Genomic DNA, 24,096 nt, shown 5'->3' on the forward strand with positions numbered 1-24,096 from the left:
GTGTCGGGGAACTGCACCCAGGGTCTTGCATATACTAGGCAGGACCCACACACCCCACTCCTATTAGTATGTTTTTAAAGCAGATTATTATAAATTACTTCAATATAACCTCTGGAAAATTTTTGTTTCAAATTACAAACTCAGACCATTTTTAAAGTTAAAGGCGAGTTAAGGTAGACTTTTCATCATCCACTTAACAAGCGAACAACTGAGCAACTTCTGCATGCTAAGTACTCCTCTGGGCACTGCACTCAGGAAAACTCGTCACAACTGAAAGCGAGATTTTTAAAGTTAAAATTCATGGATTCTGTGAATCACTTCACCATATATATAAACCTTTTAACTTAAAAATATACCAACAATCTTACCAATAAATTAAATCAAAGACAGAAAACCGCAACATTTGCTAGCACATATGTAACACCAAAGAATAAGTGTTAACAAAAGCTGAGTGGAAAGCATGAACAAACAGGCCACTATGTGGACGGATACGACCACTTCTCTTTACATACAAGTACAGAAATGAAAAGAGTAGAATACGTTTCTAGTTTCTTCTTTAAAAACCTTTTTAGAAAATAATAATGAAAAATTTTTTAAATTAACATTTTTTTCCATTTGGCAAACACTGACATTTAATTTCTCAGACATCAAAAACAAATATAATTTTCTTTATACCAATACTTGTTCATGAAAACCAGTATTTCGTAAGTCCTATTTTCTTATGTGGCTGTTTAGTAAAAACCAGATTGTCTTTCTCAAGAGGACTAATGGAAATATGATTGTTGAAGTACTGTTATGGTTCAGATCTAGATGTCCCCGCAAAGCCTCGGGAACACTGAGGTGGGGTTTCGGGAGGCAGCTGAATCACGGGTGTGTGGTCCTCATCACCGGATGAGTTCACGGACGGGGTTATAGCTGGCTGGGATGTTGGGAGGTGAAGCCTGGCAGAAACCCTACTGGGTGCGTGGCCCAAAAGGGTATCTATCCCTTCATCCTCCGCTGTCTCCTGCCCACCATACCACGAATGGTTTTTCCTCTGCCAGGCCTCCCTGCTGTGGAGCCGGTCAACTATGGGCTGAAACCACTACAAAATGAGCCACAATAAACCTTTCCCTCTAAAGAGTTGTGGATGTTGCAGCCAGGGATACAGCTCAGCGGCACAAGCGCCTGCCTGGCAATTGCAAGGTCCTGAGTTTGGTTTCTAGCACCAAAAGAGTTGTGGGTGTCAAGTCTTGTGTCTCAGCATCAGAAAGTAACTAAGACAACTACTATCAATATTTTTAGATGAATTTCACTATCAAATTAATAAAACTGGCAGTTTTTAGTTATAATAGAAAAAGAACTTTTTATTCTGACAGAACCAGTATATAAAATACTTTCTTTGGGGGCTGGGGATTTAGCTCAGCAGCACAGCGAGTGCCTGGCAAGTGCAAGGTCATGAGTTCGATTCCCGGTACTGGAAAAAAACCAAAAACCAAAAAAAATTAAAAAAATAAAATTCTTTCTTTACTTGTTTCCATTACACTAAGTACTGTCAAAATCATCTGTGGAGAAAAAACTATTTGGATTTTAATCTGAATAATTTAATGTCCTGGGATGATATATGAATAGCTTCTGCTTTTTATCTACATCTAAAACAGAGCTCTCAATGGACCATCTAAAAAAAGAATTTCAAACTTACTTCAATTTATCAAAAAATACCTAGTTTTACATAACCTAAAATCTAGGTACTCCCTTTTAAAGTGACCCATCCATTTTAGTGCCATTTCCTGTGTCTACAACTGAGAGCACAGGTAAATGTAAACTGAAAAATGCAAACGTGTAATTAACAATGCCAGGCAACCAAATTTAGTTGTACTGAATCTATAAAATACACATGTGCAGAAGGTTTAACAGAGCACGCACAATGCCTATTGGTAGAAAAGCCTCCTTTGCAGACAGCCTTGGCTAGTGCAGGGAACACAGATTTTAAGAGTTCCCACCATTCCTCTAACTAGTAGGAGTGGCTCACTATATCGCTAAACTTGCCCAAATAATATAGCTCATGCTAAAATACCTTAAGGGAATTTGGAATCTTAGTACATGATAATAAAAGGGTGCCTACATGACAAGCCTCCAATAAAAACCTTGGACACTGAATCTAAATGAGCAGACATTTCCTCACGCTGCTAACAATTCAACAGTGAAGGAGTTAGCCATCTCCTGTGTGACTTCTCTGGGAGAGGGTCTGGAAAGCTCATGTCTCCTTTCCTTCTGATTTTGTTCCATGCACCTCTTTTCTTTGCTGACTTTGCTTTCTATCTGTTTGGTGCAATAAATCATAGCCATGATTACAACTATACATACAAATCCTAAATGTCTTCCTAGAGTATCATCAAACCTAGGTGTGGCCTTGAGAACCCATGACACAACACACAAAAGTAAATGCATTTACGTGGCAAAGCAGTAGCCATATCAATGAAAATTTCAAACACCATAACTTAAAGTTATAAACTTTTTAAAGCATAACTTAGAATTCTGTAACTAAAGGCATTTAGACATACAAAACAAGTTTATAAAATTTACCAAAGAAAGAAAACAAAAAGAAATTTACCAAAGAGCTTGTGGCTTCCACCATTTTCAATTAAGTTGTCTGAAGACAATATCTGGATTTACAGTTTTAGCTTATCTTTTACAGCTATACGAAAGCATCCACACTTAAATATGTATCACAATACAGAAATAACTTGAGGCTCTTCAGCATACACAGGTAGAAAGGCAAGCACTACATGCCCAAGAGGTCATTTTCAAAGTTCATTCTAAATTCAAGAAATTCAACAAATGATTTTACTTATGTATGAGAGCAAGGTCTCTACTAAAATCTATAGTAAAACCACAAAGATTTGTCAGTAAACAGTCCATATAAAAGATGTTCTAGGGTGTACCTTCCAGTAAAGAAGAAAAATCATTAAGAAGATTATAAAAGCCACCTTTCATAACAAAATCAAAGTACAAGAAGTATTCGGTCAAAAAAAAGAATAGGGGCCAGGCATGGTGCTGCACATCTATAATCCCAGCACTTAGAGACTCTGAGGCCAGAGAATCCCTGAGTTCAAGGCCAGCCTGAGCTACAAAGTGAGTTCAAGGGCAGCCTGAACTGCATGGTGAAACCCTGTATCAAAAAGAGTAAAAAACAAAAAAACAAAAAAAAAAAGAATAGAAATATGCATTTCAAGGGGCTGGGGATTTAGCTCAGCGGCAAAAAGCACCTGCCTGGCAAGCGCAAGGTCATGAGTTTGGTTCCCGGTACCGGAGAAAAAACCTAAAAACCTAAAAAAAAAAAAAATATATATATATATGCATTTCATTAAAAAGATTATTAAAAAGCTGGGCAGGGGTAGTGGTGCACACCCATTATCCCAGCACTCAGGAAGCTAAGGAAGGAGGACTGCCACAAGTTTGAGGTCAGCCTGGGCTACATATTCAGTTCAAGGCCAGCCTGGACTTCACAGCAAGACCCTGTCTCAAAAAAATAAATAAATAAATAAAAATAAAAATATCATTAATACTACGGTCTTCAGAGCCTATAATTCTCTTGTTTTTACTTAAAAGACCATCAAATGTTAGGGCATCCTTTTGAACTCCATGAAACAACTAATAATTGTGTTTCTCTTTGTTAAATTAGGAACTACTCTTTACAAATAGAGATTCCATAAACATCTGTAAAATTATTACTATAAGACATTTAAAAAGAAAGAGAACCTGAGTTGTGAAAAACAATTACAGTATGTACAGTCAGCTACCTTATTCTCTATTAAAAATATCCCTATAATTTTACAGAACTTCCTCCATTTCCTAAATGTCCTTTCAATAAAGCAGCATTCCCCAAGCTTCCATCCAATAAATTTAGCAATTAATCATTCTTACCTATCCTGCTAGTTCACATTAACAACTTTTCCAACCATTATGGGATTCCTCCTTAATGATAACAATCAGGACTAATGTATTCACTAAGTATCTAAGAACAATATGATCCCAATCAATGTCCAGGGATTCAGTATAGGTCCAGTCTGTTCCTGGGAAGTCCTTTCTGTTTAGTTATTAAGAACTTCAGAGCTAGAACACCAAATTAAAACTATTCCTGTGACCCAGAAGCAAACCACACACACACACACATACACATACACACACACACACACATATAAAACTATGGCTTTAAATATACAGCACAGCCGGGCGTGGTGGCACACGCCTGTAATCCCAGCACTTGGGAGGCTGAGGCACGATGATCCTTGCAAGTTTGAGACCAACCTGGGCTACAAAGTGAGCTCTAGGCCAGCCTGAACTGTATAGTGAGACCCGTCTCAAAAAAGACACACAGACAGAGAGACAAACAAACAAATAAATAAATAAATATACAGCACAGTTACCGCCCCTCAACCACTGGATTTTGCCAGAAAAGGACAGGCCTCATAAAAAAGAAACTTTGGCCATATGAATTCAAATCAGATTATGACTGAGGGAATGAAATAATTACCAAATTTTTCTCCTTTTCTCCTTCCTATTTCCTTAAAAAGACCTGAGTATTTAAATTTGATGAGGTAAAAATCTTAATGCCATAAGAATTCAGTTACAAACTCAAAACCAAGTTTACCCTGCAAGTTAATGCACAATTTTGTTTAAAGTTTCTTCAAAACTAATGCAAGTAAGTTGGGTCTGGTGCCAAACGTCTATAACCCCAGCACTTGGGAGGCTGAGGTCAAGAGTTGGGCGGCCAGCCTGGGATATATAGTGAGCTCAAGCCTAGCCTCAACTAGACAGTGAGATCCTGTCTCAAAAGTCCAAAACCCAAAAAAAATACAATGAAAAAAAGTAAAGCCAACTGTTGAAAACCACAGGCATTTTCAACCATCTAATTTAAATAGGAACAAAACAATTTCTCAATGAAAATGAATACCTTTCCTTCTTCCTTAATAAGCCGTCCTACTTCAGAAGTAAACTTACAGTGTGCAATACATTATCAATAATAACGTATTATAAAAAAAAGTTTTACCATCTGTTGGTCCTATATTAATACAGCACACTGGGAAGAAGAATCCAATTTCTCCTTACTTGAAAGAAACCACCTAATTGATAATAATAGTAGCTATATTACTTTGCCTTCACATCAAAAATTTCTGCCTTGTAAATGAATTCTGCTACTAAGGGTACTACTGTTATAAGAGTTCAAGAAAAACTCTGAAATGTTTTTCTCACTGTTTTCAGTTCTTTCCTAAGAAATGAAACTTTAGCAATAGTGTTTTCTATTTTCAACTCTATCTTCAAAGTGAGGGAAATAATTTTTAAAATGGCCTATGCAAAGATAAATGAAAACTATTAAAAGAAGAAAAAGTGACACCAGGTTAGGTAACTTAAATTCTAATAGGCCATTTCTCCCCACTTACATCTTACACATTAAGTGTAAAAGAATGTCCTACACTAAGTAAGCACTACATCTATGTGGCTAACAGGAATTTCCAACTTCAGAAGGAGTACTATTTTAGAACTGTATAAAATGACTACTAATTATAAACAGCAAATATCAACATTTAAGTAAAATGAAAGTCCTAAGCACATTAATTATATAGAAAAAAATCCCAGCATTTTCATGCTAAAAACGTCTTTTACTTATTAACGGACATGCTAAAATAAAATATAAGGTGACATATAAACTTCTATAGCTCACATTAACAAAGAATGGATGACTGCTTAAAAAAAGTCTATAAATTTCAAAGGATCATAAGGCATATTACTACATTCAACTATAAAAGGTTCCTAAAACATAAATTTTACTCAAATTAATAAGCATATAAAAACAAGTGAAATACACAAAATGTAACTATCACTCACAAAGTACTAACCACCTTGTTAATTATGTAAAAATACTGCCAGTAATTGATTGTATGAGTTTGAAAAAGTATTATTTCTTGAAGAAAACTTTCATTTTCCCATCTTTAAATAAATATATGGTTGTATATTAAAAAGTCTACAATGTAATTAGAAGCCAAGGTCAAAAATATAAAACAAAGCATAGAATTTATCAGACACTCACTTTAGGAAAAGGGGAAAAGACAGAACAAGAAAAATGAAGAAAATTAATTTTATACATTAGTCTCAAATTTTTACCTAATAAAGAGCCATTTATCCTACTAACCAGTTTGCCTATTAAATAAATATAAATTATTGAATGACTGATATGAAGTATTTAGGAGATGGGGCTGGAAATAACCCCAATTACCATCAAGATATATGTGAAACACTTTAACACTTTAGATACAAGAGCTGATACATTAACGAAATTAAAGTAATATGACTTTTTTTTCTTTTCTCTCCCTTTTTTTTCCTTTCTTCAGTAATGGGGATTAAATCCAAGGCCTTTGTACCGACTATATCCCCAGCCCTCTTTTATTTACTTATTTTCTTGTTTCTTTTGAGACAAGATCTTTCTAAATCACTAAGTTGCCCAGGCTAGGCTGGAACTTTGGATTAGCCTGCTTCAGCCTGCCAGAGAGCTGACATTACAGGTGTATACTACCACACTTTGCTAATATGACCTACATTTTGAAGAAATACATTAATGAGTAACTAGACTTAAGTTCTTGAGTGAGAACTCAACCACATGTTTATTCTCAAAATGCTAACTGGGGAAGCTAATATAAAAAGTTGACTTCATTTATGAGATACATGAGAAAATTAGTTCTCAAATCACTAGGATATAATAATCCACTTGTTAATTCATACATAAAATTATCACAAGGTTTAATTGTAAAAAGTAAAATACATAAAAAAAACGGAGTAGCAGTCATATCTTTCTTAAGATTCCAAACTCAAAAGGTATGCATAAGGTATGCATAATCACAGTCTAAAGGTAAACATAAAGGAAAAAAGTTCTCACATACAAAGAAGGCACCACCAAGGGTCCAAGATTATCTGAAGTTCTCCAAATGAGAGTTCTTTTAGTTGGGGAAGCTTTTATTACCTTCAGATATAAGCATTTTCATGTATAAGTGAAACACACTACAGAATTTGAAGCATTTTCTGAAGTACAATTAGATTCAGATCAGAGAAGCTACAATGGGATTTCCAAAATTCTGAACCCTTCCCTTAAATTATCTAAACCAGTATGAATATTAAAAAATATTGCGGCCTTATGTGGTAGCCAGCTGGGAGGCTGAAGCAAGAGGATCTCAAGTTCAGATTCTGGGCAACTCAGCAAGATACTACATCAAAGCAAAGTGTTAAAGTTAGGCGACGTAGCTCAGTGTTCCCTGGGTGCAATGGTCAGTAACCCCACCCCAAAAAGTGTGAATAGAACATAACAGCTACAAAATAAAAAGAGAACTGTAAAATATTTGCATTGTTATCATATTCACAACCCTTTGCACAGTGGCAGTATCATAGCCAATGAGGGTTATCTGAGCCGCGATTATTGCTAATAGAATACTAAAGATGCAGTATTATCCCTGAGAAAATTTTCTAAAATACTAAAAAGTAAGTTATTCAGACTAATAAATGAAACAGGTTCCATAAACTGTTCAAAATTCAGATTTAACCCTTTCAAATTAACAAGCCAATGACAAATATGGCACCCTGTAATATTTCTATCTCTAAAAGTTAGGTGAATATATGTCCACATTTCAGTAACAGATTAATATGACAATAAAATAAGCGCTCACTGTAGAAGTTAATTACAAATATTGCCACAAATACAATCATTCAAAGGAAATGAAAAGCACCTGAAAATCCAATAAAATCAATGTCACTTCACTTAGACAAGTGTTCAATAAGTAACTTGAAAACAAATATATTGATAATTACAATATATGAACATTAAAGGAATAAACTATTTCAATAGTTAATAAACTATTTCCCTTATCTCAAATTGTCCCTTTCCCCTACATTCTAACATCTGAATCGGGGTGGCCACCATCCCGGTTTTAAGTCACATCACTGCACAGGAGCGTTACTTGTCCCTTGCCAGTCCTTTGAACTCTCAATCCAGACACTCTGAATTCTTGTCTTGGAGTTTTTGGACACTACTGGCAGCATGAATTCCGACTGTGAACGTGTGTACTGGTTCACACTTCAAATTTCCAGGGAAGATTTTACATTTTTTTACTCTCTCTTTTCAGTGCCAAGCTTAGGACATGGAGATTACCTTTCTACAATTTTTGTTTTGATTTGTTTGCAGTGCTAGGGACTGAACCCAGAACTTCAAGGTATATCCCCGGTCCTTTTTTACTTTTAATTTTGAGACAGGATCTCACTAAGTCAGTAAGTTGCCCAGGCTGGGCTCAAACTTCCAATTCTCCTGCCTCACCATGCTTAGCTTCAACTTCCTTTCTGTCCCTTCCAGCGGGAATGTTTATCTCCCATTTATTTTCACATGAAAGGTATAGCTTTCAGTTTTCCAGCTTTATAAGAGGCTCCCCATCTTTTTTCACCTGGTGGCTCATAAAATAACAGCGCCATATAAAACTGATCAAGTGAAAATGCTACTCCCTAGTATACTGATAAAGACTAACACAGTATTAATAAAGAAATAAAAACAAAGTGGTAGATACCTGTCATTTGTATACACTCTCAAAAGTCTTCTATCAAAATCACTTTCATATCTAAACCTCTCATCCATTTCTTCACTTACTTCAGGATCTTTGTCTGGTTTATAATACTGTCTATCAAAATCAGGATCCTCGTGAAACCTGCAAAATCTTCTTTCTGAAGCACCAGCCTTGCTGGCAAACCTTTGATGCTTTGTATTGGAAATACCCACTTCCTCATTAGTTTTTTTAGTAACCCTTTTATTCCTTAACTCAATTTCATCATCCAGTTGTCGGTATCTGTCCTCCTCCAGTCGTCTTCGGTTCAGAAGCTCTTCATAGGTCTCCGAAGGAGTTAAGACATCCCTCCTGGGACCTTCTGAATTTGTGCAAAATGTTTGTATTTGTGGAGGTAAATCAGATTTAACTTGACTAACAGGATGTTTATTTCTTTGACTCGTGGGCTATTCAATCAAAAAAGAAAAAAAATCAATGAGATACTACTCTTTAAAATATAAGTAAAGCCTTAAACTCTCAACTTTGATGTTTAAGAACTTGCAAGAAACATTTTTTCTTTAGAAGAAAACTTCAAGCCAAATTTACCTTGCAATAAAACATCCAATATTAATAAACAGACAACAGTAAAATGAATAAGTGGCTATAAAAATAGAAGACAAACTAAATCCAAATTCCTACCCAGGAGATACCAGACATATCTTTGCAGTTAAATATTACTTCAAAATATTTCAAGTTAAATTCTTCCTCAATATAAAGAGCACAGAAAATGATCAGGTTTTGACTCTACTAACATCAACCATCCTAAAATTTGGGAGCTATAGATAGATATAGATATAGATATAGATGATATGATATAGATGATATAGATATATATATATAAATAGCTAGAAATTCTCAACATAAAAAACCACTTAAAAATAAAAAACAAAAATTATTACATAAAACTGATCTCTAAAATTAAATTTCCCCAGTGAGATTACATTTTAAAAGGTAAAATAAATTCTTCAGTGTTAGATAAAACAGTTTCCAAAGTAAACATTTAAATGTCTTGCGTTTGGCTCAATTTTTCAAATTTTTACACAAAACCTAAGTCACTTATCTGAAATATAAAAAGCTTTTCAAATAAGCACAAAATATTCAGCTCGGGGCATTAAAACCAAAACTTACCTCAGTGTTCTTTTCTACCTGTCTAAACTTTTCACTGGATTCTTCCTTACACCTGAGAAACTGATTATATTCTTTGTTTCGTTCAAGTTTCAACCTTTCCTTAAAACAGAAACCAAAAAGCAATATTAATCCCAAATTCAGGAAAGAATATTTTGATACTGTACCAGAATCACACAGATCCAAGTTCTTACCCAGAATCAAAGCTTACTAATAATTTCAAGGATATAAATCGTTACAAGGAACAGGACCAAAAGGACAAGGTCTGACCATCACTGCGGCTCCCATTTCTCTTGCCACATGAGAATATGCATGCTTTGGTCCACTAACACATGAGCTCGCTAATCATGGAACATTTCCACTTGATTACAGAAATTAGATGACCTTTTCCAAAGAGCCATTCCCCATAAATCCACAAATTCCAGATTTCTTTACCAAGAGACAAACCAGGTACATCCTGCCCATAGCATCATAGATGGATCTCTGTTAGTAAATGTGGTAACTGTTTGCAAGGAAGTCCATCATTAGCACACTTCCAAAAGGACATGACCCAGTTACATTCTTTCTCAAGACAACTCCTTTTTCCCTTCCCTAATTCGACTCGCACTCAAACACCCGCTGCTAAACATTTCCTTCCCAAGATTAAAGGACTCGTACTATATTTTAAACACAAAAAGGTAAAATTTTTTTTTTTTTTTTTGGTTTTTCTCCGGTACCGGGAACTGAACTCACAACCTTGCACTTGCCAGGCAGGCGCTTTTGCCTCTGAGCTAAATCCCCAGCCCCAACAAAAAGGTAAAATTATATACACATTAAAATATAATTGTTCTACTAGTATGCAAATATTAGGAAATGTTCTTAAATTCTTAATACTGCTAGCATCACTGAAACAAAGTAATATAAAAGAGTATTAATGAAATTAGGACTGTTTTTTGAAACTTGCTGTTATTTTGTTTTATATACTGATATACCTTGGAAACTGAGTCTATATAAGGAGTAGACAGTGTTTCACTGCTACCATTTCTAAAAAATATGAATAGAAGCACACATTCAAAGAGCCCCAACCCTTACCCTCATAAAAACTCATTGTACTCTCATATCTATATTTCAGTGATAATTGTGTCCAGTGCATAAACTTTGTAGTTTAGAAACTATTGCTGAAAAAATAAATTCTGATCATTCAAGTGTAATCATATAACAAAAGAATGAACATTAAAGAAACATATCCTCACATGATTATATGTTTAAAAAACTTTTTAAACAGCACTAGACACTCCATAGATTTCTTAAAAAATAAATATACTCTAATATGCAAAAATGATGTAACCTGTCTGCACTTAAATTAGAAATATAATTTTAATGCCTTAGAAAACTACTACCCACAGTAAGTACTCCTACCCACCTACCTTGGCAGATAACCTCTCACCAATAGGAAGAGAAACTCCCAGAGTAGATGGATCTGTTTCACCCGTGGATAGAAAATTTTTCTGTACATATACACACATTAAAAAATATATTACCTAATTGCCTTTATAAAATGTTTCATAAGCATGTCTTTACATTCTATATTCTAAACTATTAAAGTATGCAAAGCAAAAGAATGAAATGGAAATGAAGAAACTATAAATCTATACAGTCCACACCAAAAGTTATTAGAAAAAAAAATTTTTCCCAAACAAAAACTCCCTAAAGGGACAATCAATCTTTTAAATTTGATATATATATATGCATATATATGTGTGTGTATGTATATACATATATATATACACATTTGATTCAAGATGATTAAAGAAAGCATAATACAGAGAAGCTTTTCCAAATCATATTGCTCTTCTAAGCACATACTCTTCATTCTCGGTGTTCTACTGTTCTTCTGTTCTTAAGGAAAACTTAAACTTCCTCACAAATACCCTTATGGATTCTCACAAGCTGTTTCTACTTTTCTGTTATGGCTTGTATCTAGCTGTGCCCGCAGAGCTTCATGCACTCATAGGTGGGGCCTTTCAGAGCTAGCTGGATTTAGGGTATGTGAATATGGATTAAGATTGTGATAGCTAAATTAGTCAATTGACTGGTTCAGCTTAGTTCTGGGTGTGGATAACAGGAAGGCCCACCGGGGTGTGGGTGACACCACCCACAAAGGCTTGCAGCCTAGATAGAATAAAAGGAAAACAGAGACTTTCCGCTGTTGTTGCCTCCAGCCTCCTGCCTGCTCTACCATGGACTGTTTCTCCTCTGTGATGCCCCTCTCCTGTGCCACCCTGCCTTGTAGACAGCCAACTATTGTTTGTTTATTCGCTTTGAGACAGATCCTTGTTCTGTAGCCCAGTTTGGCCTCAAACTCAGGATCCTCCTGCCTCAGCCTTCTAAGTACTAGGACCACAGGAGTATAATAGCATAACTAGCTTGAACACTGTTTCTTCACCATGTCATATTTGTGTTCATTAAATGTTTAAGTGATAGTGCAGTAAAGTATCAGACCATAAGTCAAAAGGCCTACGACTTTGTACAACTACCCCAACTCATATTAAGTGTGCAACACTGACCAAGTCAGTTAACTTCTCTGACAAACGTACTTTCATGAAATGAGAATGGCACCTGCTGTCTACCTACCAAAGCTGACATAAAATCAAGGAGGAATGAGCTGAGCATGGTAGAGCATGCCTGTAATCCCAGCACAAGGCTAAGGAGGATCAACCACAAGCTTAAGGCCAGCTTAGGCTACATACTGAGTTCAAGGCCAGCCTGAACTATACAGTTAGACTCCATCTCAAAAAAAAAAAAAAAAAAAAAGAAAGAAAGAAAAAGAAAAGAAAAAGAATGAAAGAAAGAAAGAAAAAGAGACCAAGAAGGATTTAAAAATCTAAAATCTCTTTGAATACTATAAAGCAAATGCACATGATAGTAAACAGTATATGTAATCCCCAATTTTCTGGTACTCAAGTTAAAATAAATCACTTCTCTATCTCAATATCTTCATCTGTAAAACAGGGATAATAACATCTATATCATGAGGTATAAAGATTAAATCAATCAATACATGTTAGCCTGTCTAGCTCTAATCATTTATCTATTAAACAATCGATTATCAGCCACTTAATGTTTTCCAGGTACTATTTCTGGTGAAAGTGAGACAATGATTACACCTGTGTTCCCTTCATACAATTCAATTAGGGAAACAGACATTTAAACAAACAATGGCAACACAGTGTACCATCAAAACACCATGGGAAAAGAGTGATTAGGAAACCACAGTGGTTCCAGTCATTCCTGAAAAGCAAATTAAACACCACTGAGATCCCATATCACCCAAGAAAGAAAGGCTATCGTCAAGACATCAACCCCTAACAAATGCTGGCAGGGCTGTGGGAAAAAGGAACCCTTCTCCACTGCTGGTGCGAGTGCAGACTGGTGCAACCACTGTGAAAATCAGTGTGGAGATTCCTCAAAAAACTAGGATTGGAGGGCCCATTTGACCCAGCTATTCCCCTTCTTGGTATCTTCCCAAAAGAATTAAAAGCATCACACAACAGTAATATACGCACACCCATGTTTATCGCAGCACAGTTTGTAATAGCTAACTCTTGGCAACAGCCCAAATGCCCATCAGTGGGTGAATGGATAAAGATGATGTGGTTTTTCTATACAATGAAGTACTACACTACCATAAAGAAGGATAAAGTTGAGACATTTCTAGGTAAATGGATTCACCTTGAAACCATACTCTTTAAGTGAAATAAATCAGACACATATGTTTAAATACCACACTGCTTCTCTTGTTTGAGAAACCAAAAGGGTAAATAAGGACCAAAATGTGTAATAGATACTGAGAAACAGGAAGAAAATATTCAAATGGGAAGGGGAATAAGGGAGGGAGGAGGAAGAAAGGAAGGGAGAAGATAAAATGAAAGAAAAAATTGAAACAGCTTTTGTAAATAAGGGGGGAGAAGCGGGGTTGAAGGGATGGGAGGGGTTGGGGACAAAAGAACAATCAAGATACATCATGTACAGTACAAATTCCCTATGATGAATGTATATCTAAAATGTACCAATAAAATTAATTTTAAAAACAGAAAGCATATTGATTAATAGTCTAATTAAATTTGAATTTACATATTAGTTGTGCTATAAACGCCAGTTTGAAAATTGGTTGCATGGAATTCCAAGCTTCTTTGCCAAAGGAAATAAGACACACAACTAGATGCTTAAGTCAGTTTATCCCCTATATATCAACATACACTATAGACCTAGTGTATTCTGAGGAGCTACAGATGCAAAAAAAAAAGAAAAAAAAAAAAAAAAAAACATTTGGAATTATAACTGGAAAGACAGTTATAAATCTTTACTCCTTCATTGGCACTTCTTTATCCTCAACACAGGTCTTGGATAACATTTCAACTTTACGATAAAGTGAAAAAATAAACAATAAAGACAAGATTGTTTTCCAAAATGTTTAGTTATTCTCCCATTCATTTAAAAAATAAAGTCCCTACTGTGTGTCTACATTATTTGATACATGCAGACTCACTGGTATGTCAGAAAAGCATAATTGCTGTGTCCAAAAAATAATAAATAAAAGATAAATTATAGATAATACAGGCTTCTAAGGGCTGAGAGTGGGAAGAACATAAATCAAGAGTTCCCTTTCAGACCCGTTTAGACGTTCTTAACATGTAAACCACCAGTTAGACTTCTAAGTGAAAACATCAGGTGAGCAATCAAATAGAACAGGTGAGGTTCAGGACAGAGAAGCTGGGCTGGAGACAATAATTTGCTGATTCAATAAATAAACTTTTTCTGAGAATATATCCTTTCTGCATTGTTAAATGGTCAAGCATCCTCTATTCTAAAAACTAGAAACCTGAATGTTCTAATGACTTTTCTTGGCAAAAGTAAGAAATTTTATTTTTTAATTTAAATATGCATATAATCTAGCCAGGAATGGTGGTGCACACCTGCAATCTCAGCATTCTGGAGACTAATGCAGGAGAATTATTGCGAATTCAAGGCCAGCCTGGGGCTACCTACTGAGTTCAGTACCAGCCTGAACTACATGAGACCCTGTCTTAAAACACCAACTAAGAAAGGAAAGAAAGGTACAATCTAAAAGTGCGGATTCAGGAGCCACAAGAGATTCAGGATGACACCTAGAAACTATACATATCCTAGAAGCTAAAGGAGCTATAGCTACTTTCTCATATCCAGTGTAACTTTCTTTATCTCTTGCTTTCCTTCCAACTCCCACCTTTTCAGGTATCATCCAAAAACTGTCTCTTGTTTTAAAGAAATACTGCAAAAAAAATAAAAATAAAAATAAAAATACTGCTCCTCTGCCACAGCTATATTCTTGATAATTCATCATCAAAAAACTCCTTCACGTTCCTTCAGAGATTTGAATCCTAGATCTCTTTCACTTTCATAAAGGTAATTTTTATATTCCCTTGATGTGATTACAGCCATTTTGCCTACCAGGTAATCCTAGCATGAATCCCAGGACCTACCAGACAAAGTCTTTTAAGGTACTACACTAAGCATGTTGTGCCAGCCACTGACGCCAGCACTATGTCTTAACTGATATTAGAACTGTTTTTTAACTGCCATTGGATACGTTAATCATTTTTAGAAAAGCTAGATTTACTCCAGCTGACCATGGCCCATCTTTATCTCACTTAACATATAAATCCCTTCCTCCTTGCCTTGGGGTTCAGGGAGCCTCTATCTTGTTGCCTAAGACATACCGTACTTCCGTGTGTGTCTAATAAATTGTGCTTTGTCCCAATCTAGCTATATCTTTTTCCTCAGCTTTTCAGGACCTTATTCTTTCACAGCTGTTTCTCACATACTGGGTTGCATTTTTCTGAAACACCAGCCACAATTATTCTTCACTTTTTCCCTAATTTTAGAGTTACCCAGTAATGCAAAATTTATAAATGAAAATATCAGATATGGCAGAGGAAAAAGCTATCCTAGAGGAAAATCTGACTCCATAAGGTTGAGGTAGTGGATGGGAAGACAATGAGGTGACAACCCTATTTCAATCTGGTATGTGAAAGATGCCATGCTAAGAAACTTCAATTTCTACCTTGACGTCAGCGTGGAGACACTGACGTATCTAAATCACTTAGGAGCTGAGTGTAGTCCTTGCACAGAAATAACCCATCACTCTGTGAGGCTCAGGAAGAAGGATGATGAGTTTGAGCCCAGCCTGGGCAACTCAGTAACTTAGCAAGACCCTGTCTAAAATTTTAATTACTTAATTAGTAATTTTTAAAAGGCTGGAGATATAGGTCACAACAAAGGCCTTGTGTTCAACTACCACCAAAACAACAACAAAATCAATTAGAGATACAAGCAATCTGGAAAGTAACATGGAGAATGGATTATGCATTAGTAAAATGAGAACAGTTAAGATGCTGAAATAGGAATTTAAGAATATTAAGATGAGAATCTCTGACGTGTGAATCTGTCCTAAAACACAAGTTATCACTAAATCACTGCGAATCACTTCACAGGCTACTTAAGGAAATACATTGCTTCACCACTATCACACATAAGTGCCTTCTAACATGATTATTTCGTACTACCCTCAAAAAGAATGATACTCTGATCCAGTCAGGCTGGAAAACCTACTATGCCTCACTCACACAAACCTAAAATTTACCTTTGAAATCCTTCACTCTACACAGTACTTTCCATCTGAAAAGCTTTCTCTCTTCAGATCTCACTCTGGATTAACCAAATTTTATTTCTATTGTAATGGCTGACAAACAACAATCCTCTAAAAGGTCTTGCATGATCATCATATGCTTCTTCTGGTAGTTAAGTCACTCTGAATTTTATGAACACTATTTCCACAACTAGATTCCACATCCCTTGAAGACAGGATCCATACCTGGTTCATCTTCATGATAAGTATTTAAAAAATATTAGTTGAGTGGTGAATGAATGTGTGAGCTTCTTTTAAACAATAGTTTTATAATACTATTAAACTACTTCTCTGTTTTCCAATACAAATTTACAAATGCAATCCACAGGTTTTAGAGCAAAAATATAGAGTAATCCAGTTACTGAAAACACACAGTTCAAAATATTTACAAATATCTTGACTATTCTACTATCCCATTAATCTTATTATGATTAAGAGAGCTGGGAAACAAAAAGTAGCATGCTGAAACAAACAGACTTACAGTAGCTGCAGAACATTTATAAAAATGCACAAGGAAGCAACAAACACAAACGCAAAGAAAGAATCTAAAGTAGTGATTGTATTAATGGAATATTATAATGTAGAGTGTGCCATCTTGCTAAAACCAAGGATTCAAAATGACACCACGAAAAATCTCAAAATCACAAGTGAAGCTATGATTCTAACTAGCTTCAATCATAGAAATGTAAATGATTGCAAGCTACTATATCTTTTAAACTAAAGGAGAACATTTTGCAGGCAACCCTACCTTTCTCTTTGCTTGTGTAATGCCCTAAAACCAAGAGAAACAAAGTACAGATAAAATGTATTCAGTTAAAGCCCATTCCCTCTGTGTACAAATCACAGTAATTAAGAGATCATTTGTGCATTTCAACAAAATTATAAAGCAAAGGAAAGGCTAAAAAATATCTTGGTATGACTAGAGATACCACGCTTCTTTAGAATTTTGTATAAACTACAAAGTACACTGCATTTTGAAACTTACAATAAACACTTAGTTTAGCTATTATATAATTTTAAAAGTACATCTAAAATAAGAGTTCTGTTAAATGAAACAATCATAAATATAACATGTTACTAGTTAATAACCATTTTAATATGTGGCTTGAGAGAGCAGAAGATTAGGAAGTCATAATTAAACCCTGCTAACTACAGAAAGCATGAACAACCAGAATTAACAACCTCATTTAAATTAGAACCCACTTCCCTACTCCAAAGGTCAAGAATCTGTCAGCCACCACTTTTCTTCCTTTCCCCGGCACTGGGAATGGAATCCAGGGTCTCACACACGCTGAGCACACTCTATACCACTAGGCTAAAGTGCCAGAAAGACTCTATAATTCTACGGCATGAGTTGTCAGCATCATTTTTTTCTCTGTGAATGTCACATACATCATTTAACTTTATATTACTTTGCTAGATATCACAGAGAATTAAACACATATGACTAATACTTTACAAAAGCAGATTTAGGAGATGAACTCTGAGGCATAAGACCCAATTCATTAAAAAAGCCCATTACCTGAGTAAGATAGCGTCTATAATCTTGCCGCAATTCTTCTTTTAATTTATGTTTCTTCCGTTCATAGTCTTCCCCAAGTGGTAAACTCAATCCATAATCAATTCCTAGAAAGAAGATAACCTCAAGTGAGTGCTCATTTTCGAAACAGTTTCAAAGACATTCTATCTCCTGTAAAAAAACAAAGTATTGTAAGAAGAAACATAGTTATGTTGATTCTAAACTAGAATTCAGCAATCTTTTCATTTAAATGTATTGATGGTCAAAACTATCCTTCCCACCCTTGACTTCTAGTCACTCTTTTTCTGCCCACAACAATCAACACTACTGTGTTTCTTCTCCTTCCAGAGATACTTTTATTCATCTATAAACATTTATTATACATGCACTCATATGTGTGCTGTATTTCCATTTCACCTGTTTAAATAGTCCTTTATTGTATTTTCAAGGGCAGCAAAATTATATCAAAGAAAAGCTAGTTACTTTCACTTCTTGACAATTTTATTTTTTAATTTCTATAAAAATAAATATCTATACAATTTTAATGGGATTTTTCAGTCTGGAAAGATTAAGATGATTTTTAGCAAAGAGTATCTTTGCTATAATATGTTTCCGAGAAAAAATTATTAGGGCCATATGTTGCTTAGGAAAACTTCCCGAATGAATTTTAAAGTTAAGCCATTTATTCTGACTTCACATAAATGGATATTAAATTTTTACTGTGGCAAAATAGACAGAATATTAAATTTACCATTTTAACCATATTTTAAGCATATAATTCATTGATATTAAGTACATATATTCATAATGTTATATAGTCACTATCTACTTCTGAAGCAGTAACTTTTGACCCTGTAAGTGAAATCTTATAAACTCCCATTCCCATAACATCCTGTTATGCCTGAGCAGGGCCACCAAGATACAAAGCTGTCACAGCTTGACAAACTCCCTTTATTCTTCTGCGTGCCCACAAGTTCCATGCCAAAGACCAACCCCCTTGACCAAAAGTGTAAAAGCTGGAACCTGTCGTCTGTCCTTTACTCAGCCATTTTAGATTTACCAGCTAAGCTGGTATACATCTAAAGCTAGAAGAAAATCCTTCTGTTTTCCATCTGGTCTCCTGTCTCTTAAATTATATAACACTTTTAGAATTTTTTCAGCATTCCAAGCAGAAACTCTGTAAATGGATGTTAGTTGTTGAAAACTGAATTTTCAGTACAGTGTCCTTAAATTAAATTAAATTGCATTTGGAGATGATGATAATGGCAATGACTGCACAATTCATAAACTAAAACTAAAAACCATTGAATTATATGCTTTATAACAAACTATGGTATTTCCATATGTATAGAGCTGTTAAAAATCAAATTACTACTTTTCAAATAATTAGCAGTAAGTTTTTTTTATCAAGAACCACTGATATGAAATGAATATTCAGATTTCTGAAGCTACTTTCCTTTTGCAGTCCTACTATATATATATTATATATATACGTACTATACTACTATAGTATTAAAAATATTTCTAAGCACAATAAAAAAATTTAAGGTATCACAAGCACTATAGATAAAATATTGAACACAGTTTATAAACTGCTATGAAAATCACCATCTTTGTCCCTCACTCCTCATAATGCAACTAAATGGTGGAAACTTATACATGTGTCACATCACTGTTTTATTACATCACTAAAATGTTTCAGCGGAAAAGGCCAAAGGAATACAAACATAGATACTGGCCTTTATGGAATACTAAACCCCACCTCCCACTATAAACACTGTGGAATTCTCTTGATAAATACTTCCGGCCTAATTAACTTCTTGGTGATAGGTGACAGGCACAGTGGAGGATTCCTTAGGAACACCCCTCACATATATTCCCAACCCTCTTCAAAAGAATCTAAAGCATTCCATATGCCTGTAGTTTTAAATCACCCTAGAAAGGAATGCTCTCCTCATAAAGGAATCTAAGCCTTATTTTTAAAAATACAGAAATTAAGCCTAAGGAGAGAATTTTGATTCTCATGTTCAGAATAGAGTATCATGTTATGAAACTAAACTATAAGGTCCATGAAAATAAGAGCCATGCTTTATTCAATTTTTGTAACCAAGAAATGTTACAGAATAGGCATGCAAATGAATATGTAAATGAATGCCTGAACAGGGAGAAAGAAATGAGAAAAGGGGAGAAAAGAACACCGTTGCTGGTATCTCATTTCTGCTTTTGAAGATCTGACTACATAGGCAGGAGGCGTAAGAACTAGTTACCAGGGTTACATGTCAAGTTACACAAGGTCACAATGTATATTCTATTGTGTCAAGGAGAAAAAGACAACAGGACTACAAGGATGATACCTCCCCACAGGCTCAGCTTCTCAGGCTGGAAACAAGAAATTTGCCGCTTTTTGTTTGGTTTGGTTTTTACAGTACATATTGGGGATTGAAGCCAAGACCCTTCACTAAGCTACATTTCTAATCCTTTTTAAATCTATTTTTGAGACAGAGTCTCACTAAATCACTGAGTTGCCCAGGCTGTGCTTGAACGTGAGATTCTCTTTCCTCAGCTTCCCAGAGTGCTGGGATTAAAGGGATGTGCTACCACGCTCAGCAAGTTACAGCTTTCTGAAAAGTAATGTCTTTAAGGTAGCTCTTACCACTGCTTTTCAATTGCACTTAGTGGGTTTACGTGTAAGAATGGGAAGAAAAATATAATTCATGTTCCTTTATAAACTGCTATTCATATAAAGTTCAATGTTATTTATCAAGGGTATTTAGCTTTTATGGGTGATTCAAATAGTATCTGTAATATCTGTCTTGGTAGACAAGTAACTGTAAAAAATGCTTTCTGAATTACATGAATTTAAGGTTTAGTTAAACTTAACTTTTTAATTGTTGTTTTTGTTATCTAGTACTAAAACTGTACAACGTTAACAGGTAAGAACTATGGAATATATTTAAATATTCCACTCATTTTTAACATAATACTGGCATTTAAATGGCTTAATGAACTAAGAAACATGGTGAGACTTACTTAAGCATCTGCTGTCTTCTGATGACTCTGGTGGCAAGTTAAGCATTAGTGTCACTTTAGGGTCATTTCAACTGATGTCATTTCATAGGTAAACATCAGTGATCCTAAGATAGTTATCATATGCTCAGGACTTCACAATCAGAAGTGTTTGGTTTCTATAGTAGTCGTGAGTTAAATAAAGTATTTAAAATTAAAGCATGCCATCTTTTTAAAATTAATTTACTTTCTAATAAAATACTCAAAAATAAATACTCTATAAAACAAATTACCATAGAACATTTACTTTCTTCTTTTCAGAATTCTACTACCGTGGAAAAGCACTATGTAAAAAAAATAAATAAATAAAAAGCCAGGCATGGTAGCGCACACCTGTAATCTCAGCACTTGAGGGGCTGAAGCATGAGGACTGCCATGAGTTCGAGGCCAGCCTGGGCCAGTCAGTTTTAGGCCAGCCTGACTACAAAATGAGATCCTGTCTCAAAAAAAAAATTAAGTGACAGTAGACAACCTTGTATTTTTTCGGAACTCAAGGAGAATGCAGTCAATATTTTACCAGTAATAATGCTAAAATATAGGATTTTTTAATAATCTGTGTATCTGATTAAGATGCCTTCTACTAGAATGCTGAGAAATTTAATCATGATAGTGATGAATTTCGTCAAATGCTGCATTTATCAATAACTACATGATATTTGGTTGTATTTCATTAAGATGACTGACTTTCAAATATTAAATGAATCTTGCATTCCTGGAATATAGCCCATTTGAATGTGATGTGCAGTACTTCTCATTCTGCATGGTACTTCAGAACTGTAAGAATGACCACGCAAGCTGAAACTGCAGCAATCTTACAGATCAAAGAAAAATTTACAATTTTTGTGACACCTTCATGAGTTTGTTAACAAAACATTACAAGTTCTTTACTGCTATAAATACAAAGGATAATTTTTAAATAGTGAAACTATTATTTAGCACAATGAAATTTGAAATATTAGAAATCAAAATGTTTTCTTTGTCGATAAACAGCTAGGTATAATAGTATACAATTGCACAATCCCAGCACTCTGGGAGACAAAGGCAGAAAGATCACAAGTTCAAGCCCACCCTGGGTAACAACAACTTAGCAAGACCCTGCCTCAAATATTTAAAAAAATTTTAGAAGGTGTGGTGATGCAGCTAAGTATAAAGGCTCTGAGTTCAAACCTTAGTACTGCAGAAAATAAACAAAAAAATAACACAAAGCTAGGCACAGCAGCATGAAACTAATCCCAGCCACTCAAAGACTGAAGCAGGAGGATTACAAGTTTAACGCTAGCCTGGGCAACTAAGCAAGACCTGGCTAGTATACATAAGGTCCTGAAAAAAACAAGGAAAGAAAAAGTTTATCAAGAGTAATTTGAACACTGTTTGGTTTCTTCTCAGATAGCTTCCAGGTTTTTTTCTGCTTTGGCAATTCTAATCCATGAATATAGACTGCCTCTCCGTTTACTTACACATTCTTTAACTTCCCTCAGCCAGGTTTAGTATCTGCATTTTCTACGTGTAAGTCTTGTACTTTTTTATTAGTCTTAAGTATTTTACTATAATTTATCCTATCATGAATGGGATCATTTATTTGATAATATTTTCAGATTATTCATTGCTAATGCATAGAAATACAACTCATTTTTGGACATTGATCTCATATCATGTGAACTTACTGAATTCATTTATTCTAATAATTTTTGTGAATTCCTTAAGATTTTCTACGAACAGAAGCATGTTTTCTGCAAATATAGTTTCATTACTTTCTCTGACCTTGATCCCTTTCTTCTCTCACTATTCTGGCTAGAACCTTCTGTGCAATGTTGACTAAAAGTGGTGGAAGCAGGGATTCTTGCCTCGTTCCTGCGTAGGAGGAAAGCATACAATCACAAACCATCATGATGATGTTGGCAGTAAGTATTTTATAATGTTCTTTTCCATGAATAAAGGGTTTCTTCTATTCTTCGTTTCTTGATAGTTTTTACCCTGAATGCACCTGGATTTTGTCAAATGCTTTTTCTGGATCTAGTGAGAGGACTACGTCCTTAATTCCATTTAGTACATTACATCAATTTTCAGGTGTTAATATTAACTTGCAATCCTAGGATAAATCCCTTGCCTCTAGTGAATAATTATTTTTATATGTCACTAGGTTAAATGTGCTAATATTTTCTTGAGGCTTCTGGTATCTATATTAACGAGGATTACTGGTCTGTAGTCTTTGTTATCCATGGTGGTTCTCTCTGTCCTTACCAAATAGCTTATACAAAGTAAGTCATGGGAAGCTCCTATGGAGCCTATAGAAAGAGATGATGCAGAGGGGAGCTGGTCATGCCCGAAAGACCAACCACAGGATTACAGGGTTAGGCCTTCGGGTCACGTGACATCAACCAGCCCCAAGGAAAAAGTATGAGGCCTAGATATTGAGTCAGTGGGACAATTCAATCTTGCTTACACAAAGAAATCCACATAAAAACTGTGCCCACTAACACTCAAAGTGAGCCTGGCTGGCCATACTCGGTACACACTAGTGTGCCGGGAGAGTGTGCGACCCTACGGCCAACAGAAATTCACACTTGGACCCTCTCACACCTTGCCCTATGTGATTTTCCCTTTAACTGCTTCCGATCTGTATACTTTTGGTGAAGTAAAACTGTAATCGTAAGTCTGTAAGTCATTCAAGGTAATTACTGAACCCAAGGGGATAGCAAATAGCCCCAAATTTTTAACCAGCTGGCAAGAAGTGAGGATGGCCTGAGGCTCTCTGAACTTGCAGCTGGTGGTCTGAAGTGAGAGCAGTCTTGTACAGAACTGTGCCCTTAACCTTGGTATCAAAAGTATCAGGTAAAAAATAAAATAAAAAGGTGTCCGGTAGTTGGTATCAAAAGTCACTGTAATACTACTTCAAATCCTTTTATGGGAGATAAAACTGTGGGAAAATGAGCCACATGGATAGCATCAATGTACATCACCATAATCCAACAAATCGACTTACAAAATCATGAAAATACAGTGTTACATGAGGGTTATATAAGTTATCAATACTGTTTTCAATGGCCAAAATGAGTATTTCTGAT

At 35.2% G+C, this 24,096-nt stretch overlaps 1 protein-coding gene across 12 annotated transcripts in view; it reads right to left on the bottom strand.

Annotated features, from left to right (window-relative positions):
• The window catches only part of Cspp1 (centrosome and spindle pole associated protein 1), a 105,691-nt gene that overhangs the window by 63,821 nt on the left and 17,774 nt on the right, over positions 1–24,096 (bottom strand). For 9 of the 12 annotated variants that reach the window (XR_262258.2, XM_013518154.1, XM_013518153.1 and 6 more), the window contains exons 4-8: positions 17,969–18,072; positions 17,195–17,218; positions 11,147–11,227; positions 9,744–9,842; positions 8,583–9,022 (exon numbers count right to left, since the gene is read on the bottom strand). Coding sequence is in view for 11 of the 12 variants with exons in the window: in XM_013518154.1 (XP_013373608.1) it covers positions 8,583–9,022; positions 9,744–9,842; positions 11,147–11,227; positions 17,195–17,218; positions 17,969–18,072 (748 nt within the window). In the remaining variant the exon portion in view is untranslated. Of the gene's footprint in view, positions 1–8,582; positions 9,023–9,743; positions 9,843–11,146; positions 11,228–17,194; positions 17,219–17,968; positions 18,073–20,995; positions 21,015–24,096 lie in introns of those variants that run through there. The other 3 variants (XM_013518155.1, XM_005392128.2, XM_005392131.2) reach the window with 3 other exon arrangements.

Source organism: Chinchilla lanigera, unplaced genomic scaffold (genome assembly GCF_000276665.1).
Source record: "Chinchilla lanigera isolate Chin_1 unplaced genomic scaffold, ChiLan1.0 scaffold00043, whole genome shotgun sequence".
Classification (NCBI taxonomy): Eukaryota; Metazoa; Chordata; class Mammalia; order Rodentia; family Chinchillidae; genus Chinchilla; species Chinchilla lanigera.